This window comes from Pongo abelii, chromosome 3, assembly GCF_028885655.2.
Source record: "Pongo abelii isolate AG06213 chromosome 3, NHGRI_mPonAbe1-v2.0_pri, whole genome shotgun sequence".
NCBI classification, from domain to species: Eukaryota; Metazoa; Chordata; class Mammalia; order Primates; family Hominidae; genus Pongo; species Pongo abelii.
The window spans coordinates 119,618,883-119,641,943 of record NC_071988.2 but is presented as its reverse complement, the minus strand read 5'-3'; the positions used below and the strand labels follow the sequence as shown (position 1 = coordinate 119,641,943).

Sequence of the window (23,061 nt, the reverse complement as noted above, 5' to 3'; positions counted from 1 at the left end):
GTTTAACACATCAGCTCTCCATGAGAGTCCTAGAAGTTCCATTTATTTCCTCTATTCCAATAGCACAATTTTTAAAGTTATCAGAGATCTGCACTTAAGAGTCCTATATCTGGTTATAAACTACCTTTTGAAAAGGACCAAAGCAAGACAAAATGTCTGTGGATGACAAAAGTTTTAGGACAGCCACTATTAAAGCTACAATTGACTAGGAATTTTGGTTACTTTTGTGACATACAACAAATTTACATAACTATAGCTGTTAATAACATACACTAAATCATATCAAAATTATAGAAGTTTCCCATAATTTTGGAACACATTCTAATAACATATTTATACAAATACAGCCCAAAGAAAGCCAAGCACCATTTCATATTTGACAATGCTTCCTGTATGATTTTTATACCAAATAAGTTCATTTTTGAACTTCTGGGGACCTAATGTCTAAAGGATTAATTAGGTCAGAAAATGACACACTATATAATTTGATTTTAGAAAATCTGTCAACTATCAAAGGTTTAAAACACTGAATATCACAAAATAGAGTAACAGGTTATTCATTTATCCAAAGCGGTAACTCAAAAACATTTTTTTAAAAGGCAAAAACCTTTACTCTGCTAGAAGAGACTTAGTTTTCCAAACAAGACCCAATGAAGACAGAATGAGGCCAACTGAATGTGTCTCTTCTCTCTCCTCCCCTTTTTTCTTCTGCCATTTACCCAAAGGGGCAAACAAAAACCTTTCATTATCTTTTAATATTACATAAAAATATTTTTTGAAAGAAAAAACCAGATTTTTTGTTTGCTTTAGTGCATCTTTAATGCTAAAACGAGTTTCCGAATAAAATTTTGTAACTCTATCCAGTTTTAATTAGTTTGACTGCTGGGCACAGTGGCTCATGCCTGTAATCCCAGCACTTTGGGAAGCCAAGGTGGGTGGATCACCTGAGGTCGGAAGTTCCAGACCAGCCTGACCAACATGAAGAAACCCCGTCTCTACTAAAGATACAAAATTAGCCAGGCGTGGTGGTGCATGGCTGTAATCCCAGTTACTCAGGAGGCTGAGACAGGAAAATTGCTTCAACCCAGGAGGCAGAGGTAGTAGTGAGCCGAGATCACGCCACTGCACTCCAGCCTGTTGACAGAGTGAGACTCTGTCTCAAAAACAAAACAAAACAAAACAAAACAAAAAAACTTAGTTTGACCATAAGGTAAGATTTTCATAAAGTTTTTGGAACCCTTTACAATTTTTCTGTTAAACAGTAGAACAATTTTCTAAGAAAGCTTTGTTATTCAGACACATGGGCCCAGATTCTGACCCTGCATTAATGTGCTTGTACTTTAATGTTCAACCTATGGAAAAAAATTAAATAATCCCCTTTAAATCTTGGCCAAATTGCTCATATCCACCAAACTTTCTTTCCAAGACCAATCCTTCACAAACCCTTTTCACCTTGCTTAAACCTTCAGTTTTGTCCCATTACTCTTTTAGGTTAAGACAATCTTTAAAACCCTCTGAACTAGACAAAATTACATTTTAACAAAAGCCACATTCCCATGCCTTCTTATAATCTTTTACCAAAAACACATTTTACTTTCCTTATGCACCTTGTATGTAAAACTGTCTCTTTAGTAGTCTCAATTACATGTTACAATGTTAACTTTAGCAACTTTTATTTTTGGGGAAAACCTGATAAGTAAGCTACTTTAATTATGTACTAGGTGTGGAGCCTAGGATGTCAGACAGAAATGAAGATAAGGTTTGTCTCTTTCCAGCATAGCCAGTGGGCATGGCTAACTCCACATGTTCTCAGGCCTCATCAAGAATCTAATGCTCTAAAGGAGGTAAATGGAACAATTTTCGAAAGGCAAAGAAGCAGTTTATGACCTTAAAGCATTTAGCAAATCTGATATCTGACCTTAATTTAGACCAAATGTCTACATTTGGAAGACATTTTCATTTTGTCAATAATCTTCAAAACTGTCTTTATTTCCAAAAGATTACTAAAGTCACATGAACAAAAAGGCATTAAAGTTTCTATTTTTCTTACAAAATATTTGACTTAAGTGCTTATTTTTCTAAGCCAATTAATCAGAGCTCTTTTTATATAAACACCACACATATAACACATATTAATACATAGACAGAAAGAGAGAAGGTTCAGCACTTGTAAGATTTTTCATTTACCAGTTTCTTTTTCTTTTTTTTTTTTTTTGAGACTGAATTTTGCTCTTGTTGCCCAGGCTGGAGTACAATGGCATGATATTGCCTCATCGCAACCTCCGCCTCCTGGGTTCAAGCGATTCTCCTGCCTCAGCCTCCCGAGTAGCAGGGATTACAGGCATGCACCACCATGTCTGGCTAATTTTGTTTTTAGTAGAGACGGGGTTTCTCCATGTTGGTCAGGCTGGGGGGTCTCGAGCTCCTGACCTCAGATGATCCACCCACCTTGGCCTCCGAAAGTGCTGGGATTACAGGCATGAGTCACTGCACCTCGCCCATTTAGTAGTTTCTTAATTGGATTACTGGCTTCAGGGTGGAGCCCTTGGAGGAACAGGGTCAGGAAATTATGTAGTTTCTAGGGCCCAATAAGCAGGCACAGCTGGAAGGCAAAGACAGATCCCCAAAATTAAGGGTGCCATTTTATACTGGATCCTGGATACCCCAAAAGGAGGGAAATACTATGGGAGAAAATAGTGCAGTGCTTCTACCATGCATTTCATTGCAAGGCAACCCAAATCCAAACAGCCCATTTTGTGATCAGCCCATCCTCCATTGGAGTCTCTTTCAGTGGGGATTGGGGATGTTTCCATATATTTTAGGTGGCTAAGAGCGTGCTTCTCTAATTGAAAAATCAAAGAGCTGAGTATCCCCCCATAAATGCCATTAGCCATCCCCAAAAGTATATTTCCTGCCTAGTTAGTACACACCAAGTTTCCCCTATAATGTGAAGTAATTTCTGATACCCATAAAAGTCAAAAGCATCAGTTAACACAATGCAAAACAGAACAGAGCCTTAGATTTTGAGAGGGATCTATTCTTGTTCAATTCCTGGGCTTCTGTGTGGAAAACAGAGGTTTTTTTCCCAGAATGGGGTCTGTGCTTTTCCCCAGAAGTCCCAGGCTGTTAGAATTTATCTTAGTTTCTCTCATGTGGGTATCAAGAGTGGCAAGAAAACAAAATGGAGAAGAACAATTTAGTTTTCTAAGTAGAAAAAAACTTTTTTTCAGAAAAACATGATTCAAGAAGAAAAGAAAGATAAAGTCCTCTTAAATAGATATAGCTTGGATATTTGTTTTTAATTAAGCTGATATTTACTATAGAGCTTTGTTTCTAAAAAAAAATTATTTTAAATCTCTTATTACCAGACTCTAACCAGGGCAGCCAATATTTCTGGCTTTTGAATTCTACCACAGGTAACTTCCCACATGAAATTAATAAGTTTTAACTAAGGTTATAACTTAACCATGCATGCATAAAGTGTCTCAAAAAAATGGTAAGCAGTTTCTTTTTTTCTACAAGATTTAGAATCTCCCCAAGGGTAGTTTAGAGAAAGGAAAATCCAAGACAGAAAATCAGAAGCTATCCAAGGGGGAAAAACCTTCAACAAATGGCAAAGTTACACAAATAACAAACCAGAAAGGATTCATTCCAGTAGCCAAGAATTGAACCCAGGCCACCATTGTCAAAAGACAAAGGCTTAGCTACTGAGCTACACAGCATGGAGCAGTTTCTATTGCTCTTCCCAGAAGAAGTCTAGAGTGGCCAGTTTCAATCTTGCAAAGGCTCTTAACTACTCAAGACAATTTTTAGGGCTAACTATGACATGAACCCCCAAATTCTTGTCCTCTGGGTGGCAGAAACCAAGAGAAAGTATCCTCATATGGTCACAATGTTAAGCTCTTAAAAACACAAAACTAGACAGAGAAATTTCATTCGGTATTAGTTTCAGGGACCTGGAGAAAAAATTGTAACTGATCACCTTTCTGGGCTGGATGAAAAGCAGGCTTATAGAGGTCCTAAGCACATGTTCTATCCTGTGATACCCCTGTCTCCATTACAGACACATTCTTAGCACAAAGTAAACCAGATTTGCTACAGCCTAAGACTAGTCTCACAAATCCTTTTATTTCTATTAATCAAACCCTTGCAGAGGAGACAAATTATGATGTTTATCATTACACACACACACAGACACACACGAGAGAGAGAGAGAGAAAAAGAGAGAGACTAGAAACTTGGCTGGTAAGAATTTCTTACCCTTTTTGCTGGCACACCAGGTTTCTGGGTTTCCTTTCTCTGCAGTTTCCAGAAGAATGGAGCAAGGTTTTGATGGCCCTGCTTGCTGTGCTCAAGCCACCTTACAAAATGAAATTACCCTTTTCTGTTTTATGAAACCATAGGCAAAAGATTCTCAATTTTGCAAGATGCTGCCCAATGGGCTGCATGGGGCATTGAATTAGCATTTTCCATCCCAGTCAAAGCAAAATGCATATAACAAAACGGACACTAGTCACCTTGTTCAGCACCCAATATGGACTTGGCAAGGCTCATACTTTCTCCTGTTGGTCCCTGTTGCCTTTGATCCACTCCAGGTGGGGAGGGATGATCTCTGACTGGTAATTCAATAGGTGGCCTCTGGGCAAGACGAAGAGCAGATACTTGCCCCAACTCAGGCCTGTCGAACTTTCTTCAGGGCTCACCAAATGTGACTAGACAAGTAAGGAGGGTTCTCTGAGTTAGGTCTGGTGGAGTTCTGTCAGTAATTTCTTCTGAAATCCCCTCCACATATACAAACACACACAAAGACAAAATAGACAAAAGGACTTCCAAATCAAGATCCTTACCCAAGAATTCCAAGAGTATCCCTTCCAAACTATCCTCCTATTCTCCATTTGAGAAATCTCCCTGAAATCTTCCTGACTAAGAACTTTCCCAAGACTCTTACTACTAATTAGAGAGAGCCAGCCAAGACTCCTGAAGGAGTCAAACCGAGACAGACACCCTACCATGGGGGAGCAGAAAAACTGAGACACCTGAAGGGGCCAAAGTGAGACAGACACCCCTGAATGGGGCCATAGACAGACATCTCACCATGGGGCTACAGAAAAACCAAGACCTCTGAGGCAGCCAAACCAACTGGGAGAAGGAAGGAGGCATTGGTAGCACCTAAAATACTCACCAAACCAGACACCGCATAATGGGGCTACAGCTATAAACACTCCGTGACAGGGCTATAGACAGGTACCTTGTGATAGGACTACAGTTACACATACTCCATGGTGGGGCTACAGACAGACACCACACCATGGAGTACAATTATGGGATGTCTCCCAGGACTATTTCTCTATATCAATTAAGTCCATGCACACTGGGTCAGCAGCACCTGCCAGTAGAGGCAGTACCAGAGTCAGCCTTAGTCCAAGAGAACTAGGCCACTTAAGGAATTCACTAGTTGTTCTGAGACTAAAGAGATATCGCATCTTAAAAGGAACCAGTTATGAAGCACCTGCATGCTTCAAGAACTGAGTTGCCAGCTATCTGTATTAGTTTGCTAGGGTTGCTGTAACAAGTAAATACAATCTGGGCAGCTTAAGCAACAGAATTTATTGTTTCACAGTTCTGAAGGACAGAAGTTTAAAATTAAGGTGTCAGCAGGGTTGGTTCCTTCTGAGGGCTGTGAGGGAATAAGTTCCAGGCCTCTGTCCTTGACTGGCAGATGATCTTCTTTTCCCTATGGTTCTTCACATCATCTTCCCTCTATGCACACCCGTGTCTAAATTTCCTCTTTTTATAAATACTCTAATCATATTGGATTAGGGATCACTCTGAATGCCTTATTTTAACTTCAGTACCTCTGTAAAACCCCTCTCTAAGTAAGGTCACATTGTGAGGTACTGGAGTTAGGACTTCAACATATAAATTTGGGAGGACACAATTCAACACATAACACCATCTGAAACACATTCTCTGCCCTCAAGGAGCTTTCAGCCTAATGTGTGATATATACATTTATTCTCTATCTTCTATTTATTCAACTTTGAATTTAAAGAAAAAACACTAAGTTGCTTTTGTAATGATGATAATACGAAGTATTCACATTGCACTAATTGTAGTTTCAGGTGTGTCTGCTATAATACTAAGTTGGCACTTTCTAAAAATAATGATCTTAAACACATGTCTCAATCACTTGAGCTGGCCTCTGGATCCATCACTGGAGGGAGGCTACTGAACCATGGGCAGGTAGCCACAAGGGCAATCCTAGACAAGTCGCCAAATTTGCAACTACCCAGTGGGTTCACCTTGCCTGCTGCCTAGACAGTCGATTTATCAAGATAGGGGAATTGCAGTAAAGAAAGAGTAATTCACATAGAGCTGGCTGTGTGGGAGACTGGAGTTTTATTATTACTCAAATCGGTCTCCAAACATGGTTTTTATTTTTATTTTTTTGAGACAGAGTCTCGCTCTGTGGCCCACGCTGGAGTGCAGGAGGGCAGTCACAGCTCACTGCAGTATCGAATTCCTGGACTCAAGTGACTCTCCCACCTCAGCATCCTGAGTAGCAGTGACTACAGCCATGTGCCACCATGTCTGGCTAACATTTTTTATTTTTTGTAGAGACAGGATCTTGCTATATTGCCCAGGCTGGTCTTGAACTCCTGGGCTCAAATGGTCCTCCTGTCTCGGCCTCCCAAAGTGCTGGGATTACAGGCATGAGCCACTGCACTCAGCTCCTGCTAACGTGGTTTTAAATATATCTTGTGTGCTGACTTCCACATCTATATCTCAACCCTGACCTTTCCTGTATTTATACTTATTTAACTAACTAGATACAAATTCCTGAGTATTGGCAATGTTTTGGCATTTCATACTATGAAAATAAAAATTTACTTTTGTTGACCAGACTTAAATTTTGTAACCATATAAATTGGTATTAGGTAGAATTTTTTCATGTCATTACAGAGATATCTTCCTTATACTCTTTTTTGAATTTGTTCAATTTAATTAGATATGCAGATTTAAAAGGGAAGAAAACTAGATACTTACATGTGTGAGAAATTAAATAAATATATAACTACAGCTGGATATATCAGATTTAAATCAATTCCCCAATATAAAGGAAATAATAATTGAATTCAAGCAAATATTGAGACATGTATTTAAGATAATTATTTTTAGAAAGTATACCAACTTGGTATTATACCAAACACAACTGAAACTACAATTCATGCAATATGAGTACTTCATATTATCATCATTACAAAAGCAACTTAGTGTTTTTTCTTTAAATTCAAAGTTGAATAAATAGAAGATAGAGAATAAATGTATATATCACACATTAGGCTGAAAGCTCCTTGAGGGCAGAGAATGTGTTTCAGATGGTGTTATGTGTTGAATTGTGTCCTCCCAAATTTATATGTTGAAGTCCTAACTCCCAGTACCTCACAATGTGACCTTACTTAGAGAGGGGTTTTACAGAGGTACTGAAGTTAAAATAAGGCATTCAGAGTGGTCCCTAATCCAATATGATTGGGGTATTTATAAAAAGAGGAAATTTAGACATGGGTGTGCATAGAGGGAAGATGATGTGAAGAACCATAGGGAAAAGAGGATCATCTGCCAGTCAAGGACAGAGGCCTGGAACTTATTCCCTTACAGCCCTCAGAAGGAACCAGTCCTGCTGACATCTTAATTTTGGACTTCTATCCTCCAGAAGTGTGAAACAATAAATTCTGTTGCTTAAGCTGCCCAGGTTGTGGTTACTTTGTTACAGCAATCCTAGCAAACTAATATAGATATCTGATGACTCAGTTCTTGAAGCATACAGGTGCTTCATAACTGGTTATTTTTAATTTGAGATATCTCTTTTAATCTGAGAACAACTAGTGAATATTTTAAAATTTAAATCAATCAGATGACATGATGGAACAAAATAGTCAATGTAAATTGGTTACATTAATTGCTTTGGTTGCAAACTGTATTTATGACTTTAAGACAATCTTTTATCTTTCTTTTAACATTAGTATTTGGTTTGTAAAATAGCAAACATATAATATTTTAAAACTGTCTCTTTCTGAAAGTTTTGTATACTTTAATAATAAATCATACCAGATAATAAAACAATAAAATTAGATTACTTGGTTCTCATATTTAACATTCTATGCATTTATCCTTTACCATACCTTTAAGAAAAAAACCTTTTAAAAAAAACTTTTCATTTTTCTTGATTAACTTTTTTCTTCCTGAACAAATTTTCCTCTTTTGCTTTATATATTATTTGGGACAAAGACCCCTTATTGAATAATTATGGTATTTCAGATGCTATGCTACATAACTTCATGTTTTGTATCATATATAATTCTCACAATAACCCAGTGAATTGGGTATTAGTACTTCTGCTTTTTACCTGAGGAAATACAGGATCAGTGAGACTAGGTAACCTGCCCATGGTTATACAGGTAATAAGCGACCACACCACCAGACCATGGTGTTATCTTGCGTCTCATTTCTATGCCCAGTGTTCTTTCACCTAAAACTGTGTTTCTAGATATAATTTGACTAGTTTTATGTCAACAAGCCCATCAGTTAAAATATTTTGTCTGTAAGTAATGGAAACCCTGACTCAAACTCATGTAGACAATAAAGAAATTTATTATCTCACATATTCGCAGCTCCAGGGTTAACCTCTTCAATGGCATGAGGATCTAAAGTTGCCCGATTTCTATTCTGCCTACGTCCTATACATTATTGCCACATAAGGTTTATTCTGTGATTGTAGGGCGATCTAGTTTTCAGGAATTCTATCAACATAATCCTCTACATCAACAAGTCAGCTCTAGACATTAGGTCTAGACAATGCAATATCTAGAGAAAGAAGAGACACCATTTTGTCCTGTGGCTCTTTCTTAGAAATAAGTAAAATAAATACTTAGAAATACTTACTTAGTAAGAAGTAAAATTTCCCTAGAACTCCTAGAAGTCTCTATTTTACAACTCTTTGGCTGCTGTGTTAGCTTTCTACTGCTGTCATAACAAATTACCACACATTTTGTAGCACAAAACCACACTTATTTATTATCTCACAGTGCTGTAGGTCAGAGTCCTGGTGGGCGCAATTGGGTTCTTTATTTAGGGCCTTACAATGCCCAATCCAAAGTGGAGGCTAGGCTGGGCTGGGAGGATTTGAGGAAGAATCTATTTCCAAGCTCACTAACTTCATTGACAAAATCCTGTTCTCTGTGGTTGTAGGATTTTGTCCTTGTTTCCTTGTGGGCTATCAGTTGGGGATTCCTCTCAGTCCCTTGTGGCTCTCTGCATCCCTCATCAGGTGGTTCCCTTGAATCCTTCTCATGCTTCAACTCTCTCTAACTTTCCATTCTGCCATCAGCTGAAGAACCTCTCTGCTTTTAGTGCTTATGTAATTAGATGTGGCCCACCTGGATAATCTCCCTGTTTTTAGGTAAGCTGTGCCTTATAACATAACTTAATCATGAGAGTGCCATCTCATTATATTTGTAGTTTTTAGGAATTTGAATGGGAAATCTCTGAGGAGCCATTTTAGAGTGATGCCTACCACAGCCACAGTTGGGTCATATGTCCTTTTCTGAACTAATCAATGACAAAGGGAATGAATTACCATAATTTGCTCACATAGTCTTCTGGGATGGAATGGAAATGTTGGGGAATAAATCACAATGTCCATTATGTAACCACATTATAATGCTTCTCTTAAAAGTGCTGAATGGTTTCATATATTCTCTATACCATATATTGATATTTTATTTTTACAAAGAATACTATCATCTGGATAGTACTCTTTTCCTCATTATTTTTCATGATGCTTAATACATGGTGGTTAGAATACTGGTTAAAAACTATTTTAGGAGAGACAAAAAAGAGGCTGTGTTAGTACAGTTCTAGTATTCAAGAACAAAAAATTATCCCCGCCCTATCATGGTAAATTATCTTAAAAAGAGAGAGCTGGTCGGGCGCGGTGGCTCACGCCTGTAATCTCAGCACTTTGGGAGGCCGAGGCAGGCGGATCATGAGGTCAGGAGATTGAGACCATCCTGGCTAACACGGTGAAACCCCGTCTCTACTAAAAATACAAAAAATTAGCTGGGCATTGTGGCGGGTGCCTGTAGTCCCAGTTACTCGGGAGGCTGAGGCAGGAGAATGGTTTGAACCAGGGAGGTGGAGGTTGCAGTGAGCAGAGATCGTGCCACTGCACTCCAGCCTGGGCGACAAAGCCAGACTCCGTCTCAAAAAAAAAAAAAAAAAAAAAAAGAGGGAGAGAGAGTTGATTGACTTGTTGAGCTTATAGATAACAGCAGCATTATGGCTATAATTTGGGTTTCTTACAAGTGTTTCTGTAAAACATTTAATAGGATTATGGCAGATATAGAGAGAATATTAGTCCAGCTCTTATAGATAAGCTGCCTTAGATACCTGGGAACAACTTCCTGTAAGAAACCACTGCCCACTTAGTATTACCATTGAAAAACCATTTACAGACACAACCTTCAACAGTCTCTGGTGCTTCTTTAAGAGTCCCTCTGTAGGAATTGTAACTTCTTTTCATTCCCCCTCCCCTCCACATCCACCACCCTGCTCTGTCTAGTTTGTTGCAGTGTAAAAAAATCTAGCTGTATACCATGTCCTTCCATTAATATGTAGAATAACTTGCGACAGTGTATCTAGCAAGGTAGATGTCATCTTCTCTACTCCCTCTTTATATGTGACCTTCTAGAAGCTGTTACTTTTGCCCAAGATGATGACTTTCCTCCTAAGAGAAGAGTTTTTCATCAGGCAAGAATATCTAAGTAGGGGCATTTCTCTCTTAGAACCTCTTTCTACCGCTGTTGATTGCACCACCTAGCAGGAGTGTTTGCCGTCTAATGGCAAAGCAGGACTACTCCAAGAGCCTAAGCCACAGTTGGAAGATGGTCCAAGTGCAGTGTACATTCTGTTTGTTTGGCTGATGTGCTATGTCTTATATGTCAAAATGTAGCTCAAAGACTGATAAGTTTTCTGAACTATAAATAATCCCAGGAAATGAAGTGATAGTAAAAACACTGGACAGATCTGGGACTTTTGTGGTAAATATGGTACTTTAAAGGAATAAGAAGACGACTGAATGCTAAATCAAGTAGACCTGAATCATTTCTGATTGTTTCTAGATCAACTTTTTCATTTTTAGGCTTGAGGAAACTAATGTCTAAGGCAAGCTGTTAGTAAAAATAAATCAGACTTGTGAGCGTTTAGTCTTTCTAGTACCTTATTTTAAGCATTTGTAGTCAATGGAACCACCAGTTCACTTTATTGCTTGATAGAGCTTTATTATATTATCAGTAATACTATAAAATGTACATTTGATATAAATTAATGTTCAATATCTGTAAGGTTTTGGTGCATTTTATTATAGAGTGATACCTATTTGCTTTGGGTAACTTAAATTATTCATGCAGGGTTGGGATGCTGGTTATTCTGTTCATGAATAAGGATACAAAATGTGGTATATTAGAAATATATTTTCAAGAACTTTTATCATTGTTATATAGGTTTTCTGTCAAATTATTTAGGTGTAACTATAAAGTTAAATTATTTTATATGTGAATAAAACGATGAGTGATTTTATTACCATAAATTGGTGGAATTGTGCCATCTAGTGCCCTTTACTAAAAATAAAAAATCTTGTTTTTTTTTTTAAGATTTATTTTTCAGTTCCTAGAATCTCAAAGTTTGAAAATTAAAATAAGTCTAGACATCTATTTGTCTACCCCCTAATATTACAGGTAAGAAATATGATTACAAAAATAAAAACAAAATTAGGACACATGTTACTGGAAGAGTGTTTTTCAGGCACAGGAAAATATTCTAGCTAATCCCTAGGAATTAGTGTGGTCATTCCAAGCATTTCCTAAGATTTGTTTGCTTCATCTAATATAACGTTCTCTGCGGAGTGTACTAGTGAGGAGGAGAGTGAGAAGAGTTGTAAGGAGGCTGAAGACTACTAGATTATGAGATTCTCATTGGAAGGGAGGAAAGAACCCTTGATGGCTGAAGCCTTTTCTTCCCTTCCTTGCCTTTCCCCTGTCCACTGTATTGTTACCCCAGACCCTACTATGAGAACTGGGAGAATCAGGGTTGTGTGTGTGTTTTGATAAGGGCAGGAAAAGAGGAGTTAAAGGTTGCATTATGATAAATAGGGGGAATGTGAGAGAGAAGGTAGAGAAAAAACATTTCATTTTATTATATTGGTAGCTGACACTAATTAGTAGAATGCTTTGTACTTACATATTCCAAGGTTTGAGTTTGCGTGAATTTGAAATTACCTGATTACTTTTGAGACCTAACCTTTATATGTTAAAAAAAAAAAAAAAAGGTGGGGGTGGGAGCAAGTAAGGGTAAATTAGAGTACCATATATAGAAGAGTTGTGCAGAAACCTAATGATGTGTAATGAATATCAATTCTTTTCAACTACAAACAGGTTAGGAAATATTTCTGCAGCTACCTACCCATATACGTAGGACATATGCACATCACTTATATTAGTTATTACACCTGTTAAATTAGGCTAAAGATTTATCTAGTAACCTTCACTTAACTATTAATCATATACTGTGCTGTGACTTCTATTATTTTCTTGACAGTTTTTGTCTCTTGAATTGTCATTTAATTTATGTTTTTGGGACTTGTCTCAACAACTATATATACATATCTACATTTCTATAAAAATGTTATGCGTAACTCTCAATGTCTTGTTCATAGTAGGCAATTAATAAATACTTGTTATTTACTGGGCTTCAATAGAATTTTCCATTACCCTGGAAAAAACATGTTGTCAACAAATCCTTTATATTACAACTGTGAAAATAAAGTATGCTTTATCAAACATCAGAGATTTTACAAGCACTCATGTAACTTAAGGTAATTATTTTTTTATTTTTAATTGTGGCAAAAAACACATAACATAAAATTTACCATGTTAAAATGTGCAGGTGACTAAGGTTATGCACATTTATGTTGTTGTGCAATGGATCTCCAGAATTTTTTCATTTCATAAAACTGAAACTCTATACTCCTCAAACAGCTCCTCATTTCCTCCCCCACACACCCTGTCCCCTGGCAACCATAATTCTACTTTATGTTTCTATGAACTTGACTACTTTAGATACTTCATATAAGTGGAATTACACAGTATTTGTCTTTTGGTGACTAGCTTATTTCACTTCGTGTAGTGTCCTCAAGGTTTATGCATGCTGTATCATGTGACAGGATTTCCTTCCTTTTTAAGGCTGAATATTATTCAAGGTAATTATTTTTAAAGTACTTAGCCTGAAGTCAGGCTATCCTTAGCCTCTAAATCAATGAGAACTACAAATCAATTTAATATGGTTTGTATATATAATAGAAAAATATAGCTACCTATATTTAGTGAAACACTGTACCATGCTGAGACAGAATCCCAACAATTGAGAATCTCCTAAAACTATAATAAACTGCTTTGGGACCATTATGCAAGACGGTAGCTTTTTACAAATGCCATGTAAATATATTCTTAAATTTTGTTGTCAACAATTTATAAGTTGAGCTACATGAGATTTGAACCTCAATATAGAGTTTCCATTTTTAACATACTGAATTAAAAGAATGAGAAGTACCAAATTCATCAATTTTCAGTTTCTAAAAGCACACACCATACTTTAAAAAGACTTTTTATGTATTATTCATTCAACGTTCTTAGAAGGAAAAGTAAAATGCCTTACCATTCCATTCATATTTTTAAAAAGAAAGTACTGCATTTTTTATTGTTTTCCTTATTCTCATACCATTACAAAAATGTTTTTTACATTCTTAGGTGTTTGAAAAGATTTTTTTAAAGAATAATATTTCATGACATGTGAAATCATATGAAATTCAAATTTCATTGCCCATAAAGTTTTATTGGAACATAAACACACACCACACAGACTCACACACGAGCAAATTAACATACATACACTAGAAAACATTTCTGGATTCTTTCTTTAGTTCTTCTGATCTATTTGTCTTTTTCTATGCCAATGCCACATTGATTTGATTATAATGGCTTTATAGCCACTGTATCTTCTGATTCATGGAAATCAGAGTTATTCTTCACCATTCTTTTTTTCATACTCTCTATTCCCCCACATTATTATATCAAAAAATCAGGGGGATTCTAATCGGAATTATATATTAATTTTGGGAGAACTGATATTTTAATATTGTTTTCCTATTTAACTTTGATGTCTTTCCATTTGTTCCTATCTTCTTTGTTTAGATTCTATGCCTTTCCTTTGCATAATTCTGTCATTATTTTTGTCTTTATTGAAAATGATATTTTTTTCCAATTTCCTTTTTAGGTAATTGTTAGGATAGATAAAAAGTACTGTTTTTTATATATTTAACTTTAATATGGTCACTGCACTTAATTCTTTTATAATCCTAGGGTAATTTATTACATTTTCATGTACTGTTTTGGCATCCAATTACATCACAGGCAAAAAGAGATATTTTTATATCTTTCTTTCCAACTAATATCAGTTATTTTACTTAATTTTGTTGTATTCAATGGACACACCATTATTTTAGTATATGTACTGTTGAAGCAAGCATGATACACCATTATTAGATAATAGTAATAATGATACAGGCATTTCTACTTATTTTTTATTTTAATTGAAATAGTTTTAGTATTTGCTGTTTGGGATAATACTTTATTGATTTTAATTTTTAAGGTTTTTTTATTATATTAAAATAGTATTCCTCAATTTCTATTAAATGTTGAATTATCATTACAAATAGCTCTTTAATTTTATCAAATGCTTTTTCTTTTTTTTTTTTCACTGTGGGTGGCCTAGGTAGGAGGATCACTCAACTGTCCTTTCTTCATCTATTGATATGAACATATATTATTTTCTTTGATAATTTATTTATGTAGAAGATTATGTAGTGGTTTTCTAAAACTGAATTATCCAGGCAATTAGAGAATTTACTTATTTGGTCTTAATATATTATCATACAAAAGCATTGCTAGATTCTGTTTGCTATTGTTTCATTTTATTTGTTAGATACATATTTATGGTAGAGATTGATTGTATTATTCTTTTTTGGTGGATTCTTGAACATGTTTTAGTATTAAAGTTATATACATTCATGAATAAAATGGAAGGAATTCTTTATAATATGGAATATTTTAAATAACATTGGAATTATCTCTTTTTTAAGTTATGTAAGACTTAGTTGTAATTTTCATCTGGTATTCATGCCTGTTTTTTAGGTAAAATTTTATTTCAGAAAAGTTTTAGATTTTTAGAAAAATCATAAAGTACAGAGAGAAACCCAATCTATAACCATATAGAGTTTCTGCTATTTGCTCCTACAGCAGGCAGGAGTTTGAGATTACAGTGAACTATAATGGTACCATGGTATTTCAGCCTGAAAGACAAAGCAAGACCCTGTCTTCAAAAAAAGTTTTTTTGTGTGTATTTGCAGATGGAATTAGCAAATAGGAAGAAACAATGAAGCAATATTAATACATTGTTATTAACTAAACTCCATACTTTATTTGGATTTCTTTAGTTTTTACCCAATATGCTTTTTCTCTTCTTCATTGCAGCCAACATATTCAGTATTGAATCAGTTTAATTTCTTGGACCTTATTCTTGTTCAAGCTTCATTTTGAAGTTTATTCTGGTATAAGCCAGCAGGGAGAAATGGAAAGAACCTAAATTTTGAACTCAAATAAATCTTAGCTCAAACAAAGGTTCTATCTATGGAATTACTAATACAGTAAAATGGTTATATAATGTGGTTAATTATCATTAAAACTTTTGTAGGAATTGAGAAATGCTGAACCAAATTACTTCATATTTATATGTAATTATAATTCTGTGTTAACATATTACTTTTTTTAGTATACTAATTCCAGACTATTGAAGAAATATTTACAATGAGAGATAATGAAAAAGATTTATTTTTCTCATTAAAAAATATTTTCCAATCTTGAAATACTGTGTATCATTCTCATTACTGAACCATAAGGAGGAAATAATAGCTGGGAAATATAGAGAGAGTAGCCACAGTCATCAAGGAAATACAAATTTTCATACTATTTGAATTGTTTGAAAAGGAAATTCAAACAATTTTTTTTTTTAAATTATACTTTAAGTTCTAGGGTACATGTGCACAACGTGCAGGTTTGTTACATATGTATACATGTGCTATGTTGGTGTGCTGCACCCATTAACTCGTCATTTACTTTAGGTATATCTCCTAATGCTATCCCTCCCCCCTTCCCCCACCCCACGACAGGCCCCAGTGTGTGATGTTCCCCCTCCTGTGTCCAAGTGTTCTCATAAACAATTTTCTTTTAAGACAGGGTCTTGCTTTGTCTTCCAGGCTGGAGTACGGTGGTACCATCATAGCTTGCTGTAATCTCACATTTCTACTTGGCTAATTTTTAATTAAAAAAAAATTTGTGTGTGTGTGTGCAGGTGGAATCTCCCTGTGTTGCCCAGGCTGGTCTTGAACTTCTGGCCTCAAGCAATCCTCCTGCCTGGGCCTCCCAAAGTGCTAGGATTAAGGATTACAGGCGTGAACCACTGCACCTGGCCTCATAGAAACTTTTAAAAGAAAGATTTTTTTTTGTTAAGAATGCAGAATTTTGAGAGACCAATTATTACCAAATTATGAAGAGTATATAGGTTGCACTTCAGTGTGTAATATTTAGGTAGGATCTGGCCAAAAGACCCACAAACACTGGAGTCCTGCCATTGATCAGCTACCCATCTCTGTGAAGTCCTTGAGGAAAAAGCATTCACTCAGGAGGCAGGCAAGGTAAATAAACAGTGTATTCCTAGCTGGTACTCAGAAACTCTCCCTTAGAGGTCTGCAAATGAGCTAGGAAGGGTGCTACGAAGAACTCCCTTTGTCTAAGTTACGTTATGTTCAATGGCTGAAAATCAAATCATACAGAAAGCATATAAAGCCAGCTTTACCATTTCCATTTCCAATCTCCAAAAATATGTATATCCAAGCAAAGAGTAATGTAGACTACTGCAGACAGAATGGCCAGACAGGGCTTGAAATTCTGCATCAGTGCCTACGGCAACCATGGTCTAGACCTGAGTATGCAGTTTGGGCTGATATCCTTGTTTGGATCATCAAGGGCAAATCATGTCCTTAAGGACACAGTGGGCAAATTTACAAGCACCACTGGATTATCATACACAACACATGAATTTTTCTCTTTCATCTCTGTGACTCTTTCTAATATGTCATAGTAAATAACTAGATCTTCTGAATGGGTATAGATGGCAGCTTGGAAAATAAGGTTAAATCAACGTTGAGAGAATTATGAGGGTTTCTGACAGAATGCAGGGAGTATCGAAGTTGGTGAGATGTTTCCAAAATATTGCAATATTCATTTTCCTACCATTAAAAAAAACCTTTGCCACCTCTCGTTTTGGATTATACGTCTCTTTCCCCATTAGAGAGAGAACACCTGAGGGCAGGGACTTTCTTATGCCTTTGTATCCTCATAACTTAGCAGGGATGGAACCTACAGTATATGCCAATTCATGTTTTTTAAGTGCATAAATAATTTAGCTAGCTATTGAACAGAAAAAAAGGTATTACAGATACATCCTTGAGAAGCATATAGCCTCGCAAGGAGAGGGTTCCGACATATATGGCACAATGAAGTCACAGTAAATGTTGCACAGGATTGAGTGGCAAATCGTGTATGTATTACAGAGTATGAAAACTATAAAAACTTGTAGTAGGAACAAATTAACGTACTGTAGATCATTTGGAGGTGAGGTATGATCAAGGTAGGATTTGTCTAAGCCTTTGAGGATATTTAGAATCTGGACAGAATTCTTGCTAGAAAAAACAGCCTGCGAGAAGCAGAGGTGGATTCTGACATAGATTCCTTAAGCCCCAAGGACAAGCTAGGTTTCTTTGGCCCAAGGTTGAGACCCATTGGTTTGGTGGGGTGGACTGGGCTTTTTCAGTGCCTTCGCTTTGCTTTGTAAATATTGATGAATCAGTATTGTGGTTGCCTGGCATCCCACAAAAGCGGCAGCTTTCAGTCACTTCCACGGCTTCAGTTGGTGAGCTTTTCGCCTCCTTTCCTGGCGTCCTCATTTCTTTTTTTTTTTTTCTTTTTTACCCTTATCTTCTTTGTGATTTTTTTTTCTGAGTTCTCCATTTCTTGTCACCGCCCTGAGCCCTGGGTTTCTCTTAGCAGTTTGGACTATCTACAGGTTAAGATTAGAGGTGCCTTTTCTCTGTGAGTACGAGTGGGACTGCAGTAGAAGCGGGGGAGAGCTTGCGGAACCCCAAGCTCTCTGCTTCATGCTACTGCCTTTTTCTTTCCTAGGTTCTGTTGAGTCGGGAAGCAGATCAAGGTCAAGTTAGTCCTCACCCTTCCTAACGCGTTTTCTAAGGTTCTTCTGCACACTTAAAAGAGTTCGGGACCTAAGTAGTTACCGGGATCCCAAGAGACACGAGGTTTAGTCCTGCCTCCTTCAAGGCGCGCGGGGTTCCGAGTAGAGAGAGCCGGGAAAGGCTCGCGGCTCGGTGCGCATGCTCCGAGGGCTCGGCCCAGGAAGGCACCGCCACCCAGCTCCCTAGAGACTGGGCCCGCCTCCTCCCCAGAGACTGGGCCCGCCTCCTCCCCAGGCTTCCGGGCGGAGAGAAGTGGGCGGAGTCAGGGCCGGAAGCACCGGGGCGAGCGTCTAATCCCTAATGCCCAATTTTGGCGGCGCCCACCTGGCAAACTGATGATTGTGTGGGACGTCTAATCTTTAGTCGCTCACCCCTCTACTTTACCACAGGGCTAGAAATCGATTTGAGGAAATCTGATATCAGTGAGCGGGCGGGGAGACAACCCCACCCCTAATTTCCCTGTTTACGGAAGTTCTGTCCCGGCCTCCTCAGACTGGTGTCGGCTTCCTTTTTCTCCACACCTCTAGCCGCCTTGTTTTTATCGTTGTCGGCACCTGCCCTTCCGCAGCGGCCCCACCTCCCCGAGCACTATGTATGATCGGGCTCCCCGCCTGCTCAAATTGGCTGAAGGTGGCAGCACTGAGGCCCATGTGGGTCCTGGATCCTACCAGGTACCTTTCCTGAAGCAGCAGGCGACAGGTAAGATGTAGGGAGAGGCAGAGCTCCTGTGACAGGCATCCTATCTTCAGCCTGCTCCACTTCTGCGTGTTTGTGAGTTAAACATAGAGCGGAATAGTACCATTTTGTAAACATAACAAAACATGAAGTAGGCAGGGAAAACACTACTTTTATTTTACAGATGAGACTGATAGTATCACTTGTCCCATATCAAAAGGCTGGTGAGCATATGGCTAGGACTTTTGATTCTACAATAGTTGTCTACATCCTACTTTTGATTGTGCAGTTTAGGTCTAGGATTTTGATTTCCTGGCTGTGTTGACATAATATATGAGTCTCCAAATCCTGTGCCCTTACCTCCCGCTGTCTCGTTGCTTTGTAATCCTGCCTGCCTCACATCTTTCCTCCTGTTAACCAGAGACATTTATTTACTAAGATGTAGCTTATATTTCTATTTTGCAGTATTGTTTAAAGATAGTTCCGTTTTTTTTTTCAGACAGATTTTTCTGACCATCCTCATCTTCTCTTTTAACACACTTCAGGGAGCCCCTTTTCTCCACATTCTGTAAAGAAAAATTATATTTTTGACCAGTGGAGTGGGGATGGATAATTTAAATAATATTTGCTCTCCTCGTTTGTTTGCAGTTAGTGACTTAGTCAAAAATAAATACATCAATTTTGCTTTCTACTTTTTCTGTTCTGATGATTTTCTGGAGCTTATTACCGTCCAAATGATAGTTTTTCTTAACCTACATTTTCCCCATACCTACACTATGTATTTTCAAGCAAATGCCAGCATCCATTATTCTGTTACATAACTGATCAGATAAGGAAAGGTTTAGGTTTCTTGGGGTGGAGTACAAATTTGACTTCTGTCATTGTTTCACATGTTGAATTGTACTGCTTCACAGCATCTGGTATCACTATTCTTGCAGCTTATTCTATGTCTTTATTTTAATGGAGTTGGGCATTTATAAGCATTAAGTCCCCTAACAATGGCTAACAATGACCCCCTGTGACACTTTGCAATCCTTAATTTTGACATAACTGACCACTTTCTTCTTGGAAACACTTCTTTCCAAAATGTAACATCATTTTCTCCTGTTTTTTTCCCCCCCCCGCCCCAACTACTGTCTTGGAAGAGTGTCTGGAACATGATTGGGACCTAATAAACATTTGTTAAATGCCGAATCAGGGCATCATCTTCTCCCTCTCTCCAAGCAGTCCTTCATGGCCTTCTTTAAATGTTTTTATGTTTCCTGTTGATGAAGAGAGTCAAACTCTGTAAAATATTTTAAGAGATTTATTCCGAGCCAAATATGAGTGACCATGGCCTGTGACACAGCCCTCAGGAGGTCCTGAGAACATGTGCCCAAGGTGGTTGGGGTACAGCTTGGCTTTATGTATTTCAGGGAGGCATGAGTTATTAATCAAATACACTTAATAAATACATTGGCTTTGTTCAGAAAGGCGGGACAACTCAAAGTGGGGGCTTCCAGGCTATAGGTAAATTTAAACATTTTCTGGGTGACAATTGGTTGAGTCTATCTGAAGACTGGCATCAAAAGAAATGTTCAGGTTAAGATATAGGATTGTGGAGACCAAGTTTTGTTGTGCAGAGGAAACTCTCAGATAGCAGACTTCAGAGAGAGGGAGCAGGTTGTAAAATGCTTCTTAGCAGACCTAAAAGAGTGCCTGGCTCTTAGTTGATTATCTCCTGGATCTGGAAAGGAAGGAAAACGAAGGGGAAAGGGTGTTCTCTATAGAGTGTTGATTTTTCCCACAAGAGGCTTTGCAGGGCAATTTCAAGGTATGGCAAGGAAATATATTTTTAGGTAAAACATTTTGATTTTTTTTCCTTGTCTCATAATGTTATGCCAGAGTCAGATTGGAAAGTAAGCCACTATATATAGGATTAAATAAAATCCATCTAATAAGAATGTATAGTTTGTAGGGCATGACTCCCTAGACCCCTTAGATAGGAATTTGGGCCAAAAAAAAAAAAAAATTCAGAGCTTAGTCCTCATTTGACACATCTTTAAATGTTTATATACTGTACTTTCAATCCTTTGCTTGTTACTTTTCTCATATGTACTTTCTCATTTGCTATCCATATTCTGATTCTGATGACTCCCAGAAGGAAATCTTAAGAGATACAGGTGATTTATGTCTCTAAGGTGAGCTTTCTCCTAATCTTTTGGCTTTCAACACTGCCAATCACTTTTGTTTGTTTTTCTTTTCTTTTTAATTCTTTTTTTGTTGCTGTTGATGTCTTTGAGTCATAACCAGTTACTTTTTTGAACATCTCTACCTAGATGGTCTCCGGTATCTTAAGTTTTAAGTGTCTGAGCTCATTATTTTTTCCAGCAATACTGGTCCCTTTTAAAATTTTTTTCTGGCAATACTGGTCCCTTTTTAAAAATTCCCTATTAGTCTATAATAAACTTTAAGTTTTGGAATTATTCTAGACTCTTTTTCTCCCTGACTACTCCTGTTGATCATTAACACCTAATGATTCTATCTTCTCAGTGCCTTTGATCAGTTCCTCTTTTCCATTTAGCTGTCCTTGACTTAGTTCAAGCTCTCATTATTTCTATTTTGAATTAAACATATAAAATATTACTTGTTTTTCCTTATTTCAGTCTTCAATCCATCTTCTATCTTGTGGCAAGAGTGATCTTTCTAAGATATATTACATTATTGTGAAAAAAAATCCTTTGTAATATCAAGGTTAACGTCTAAACTCCTTAACGTGGTTTATAATGTTCTTCATGTTCTGGGCCGTGACCTCATCTCCCACACCTCCACCTCCACCTCCACCTGACCTACATTTCAGCAATTTCAACTTTACAGTTTTCGTAAGTTCATGCTCACTCACCTCTGTGCCTCTGTATCTGCTGATACATTTGCCCAGTATCAGCAAGTTTTCTTTCTTCACTTGGCTAATTCGTATTTATTCTTTGAGATTCAGCTAAAGTGAAGTTGTTCACTGACTACTCTTTCTCAGGTTTTTCTTCTCTGACTCCTTAATGACTTTTATAGCACTTGGATTCTATATTATAATTAATGTTAACTTATCTGGCAGACCCACTAAAATGTGAGCTGCTTGAGGGCAATAACCATAATCTTTACTCCATTATTCCTAGTTTTTAGCTGAATACCATAACACGTAAGTTAAAAAACAAACAGCAATCTTGAAATAAAATTAAAATATAATGAGCCACATATAGCCTAATTTAAAACTCTTGTAACTTGTAACTTTGCTTAGGGAGAAGTAAGGAGCGTGTGGCAAAACCCTTTTACCGTTTTATAGGATAGTGTCTTGTTGATCTATGAGATAAAGTAGGAAATTCCATGCTGGGGAAATTTGAGCAGCTGCATCCTATACATTTTGTTTTAGCAATACTAAGAGAGAATATGCTGATAATCAATAGAAGGAACAGGTATCTCTTCAGTGATTTCTCTGCTGGATTCTCTGGAAGATAATTTAAAAGTAGCTACCATCTCTTTCCTAGGTACAAACTACCTCACCTACCTTTAGGACCAGTAACACGTTGGACTATGCAGAAGTGTTTAATTATTTCAGCTAAGGGTCAGGTTCATTTTATGGAGTATGATGTGAGAAGAACAGATGTAGGGACTTTATATAACTTACTTGTTATTTTGAATTTCACAAGAGGAAAAGACCTTAGAGCCTTAGATACAGATACTCTTTATTCCCAACCGTTCTCTCCTAACTGCTGCTCTCCCACTGTCCCCTCACTGTAGCCTGCTTGGCCGGGCCAGTCCTTCAGGGTATTGTCTCTACATTTTCCCCAGGAAATTCTTTTTACCTTAATTGAAACTCGATTTCCTTGGCTGTAGGCCAGTTAATCAGGGAGAATCTCTTCTACCCAGGAATTGCA

General features: G+C 37.3%; 1 protein-coding gene across 9 annotated transcripts in view; it reads left to right on the top strand.

Moving 5' to 3' along the window:
• Positions 1-18,715: 18,715 nt before the first annotated feature.
• The window catches only part of STPG2 (sperm tail PG-rich repeat containing 2), a 706,287-nt gene continuing 701,941 nt past the window's right edge, over positions 18,716-23,061 (top strand). For 5 of the 9 annotated variants that reach the window (XM_054554206.1, XM_054554204.2, XM_054554203.2 and 2 more), the window contains exon 1: positions 18,717-19,177. In XM_054554206.1, coding sequence (XP_054410181.1) covers positions 19,069-19,177 — 109 coding nt within the window. In that variant the 5' untranslated portion in view covers positions 18,717-19,068. Of the gene's footprint in view, positions 19,178-23,061 lie in introns of all 9 variants that reach the window. The other 4 variants (XM_063723541.1, XM_063723540.1, XM_054554207.2 and 1 more) reach the window with 1 other exon arrangement.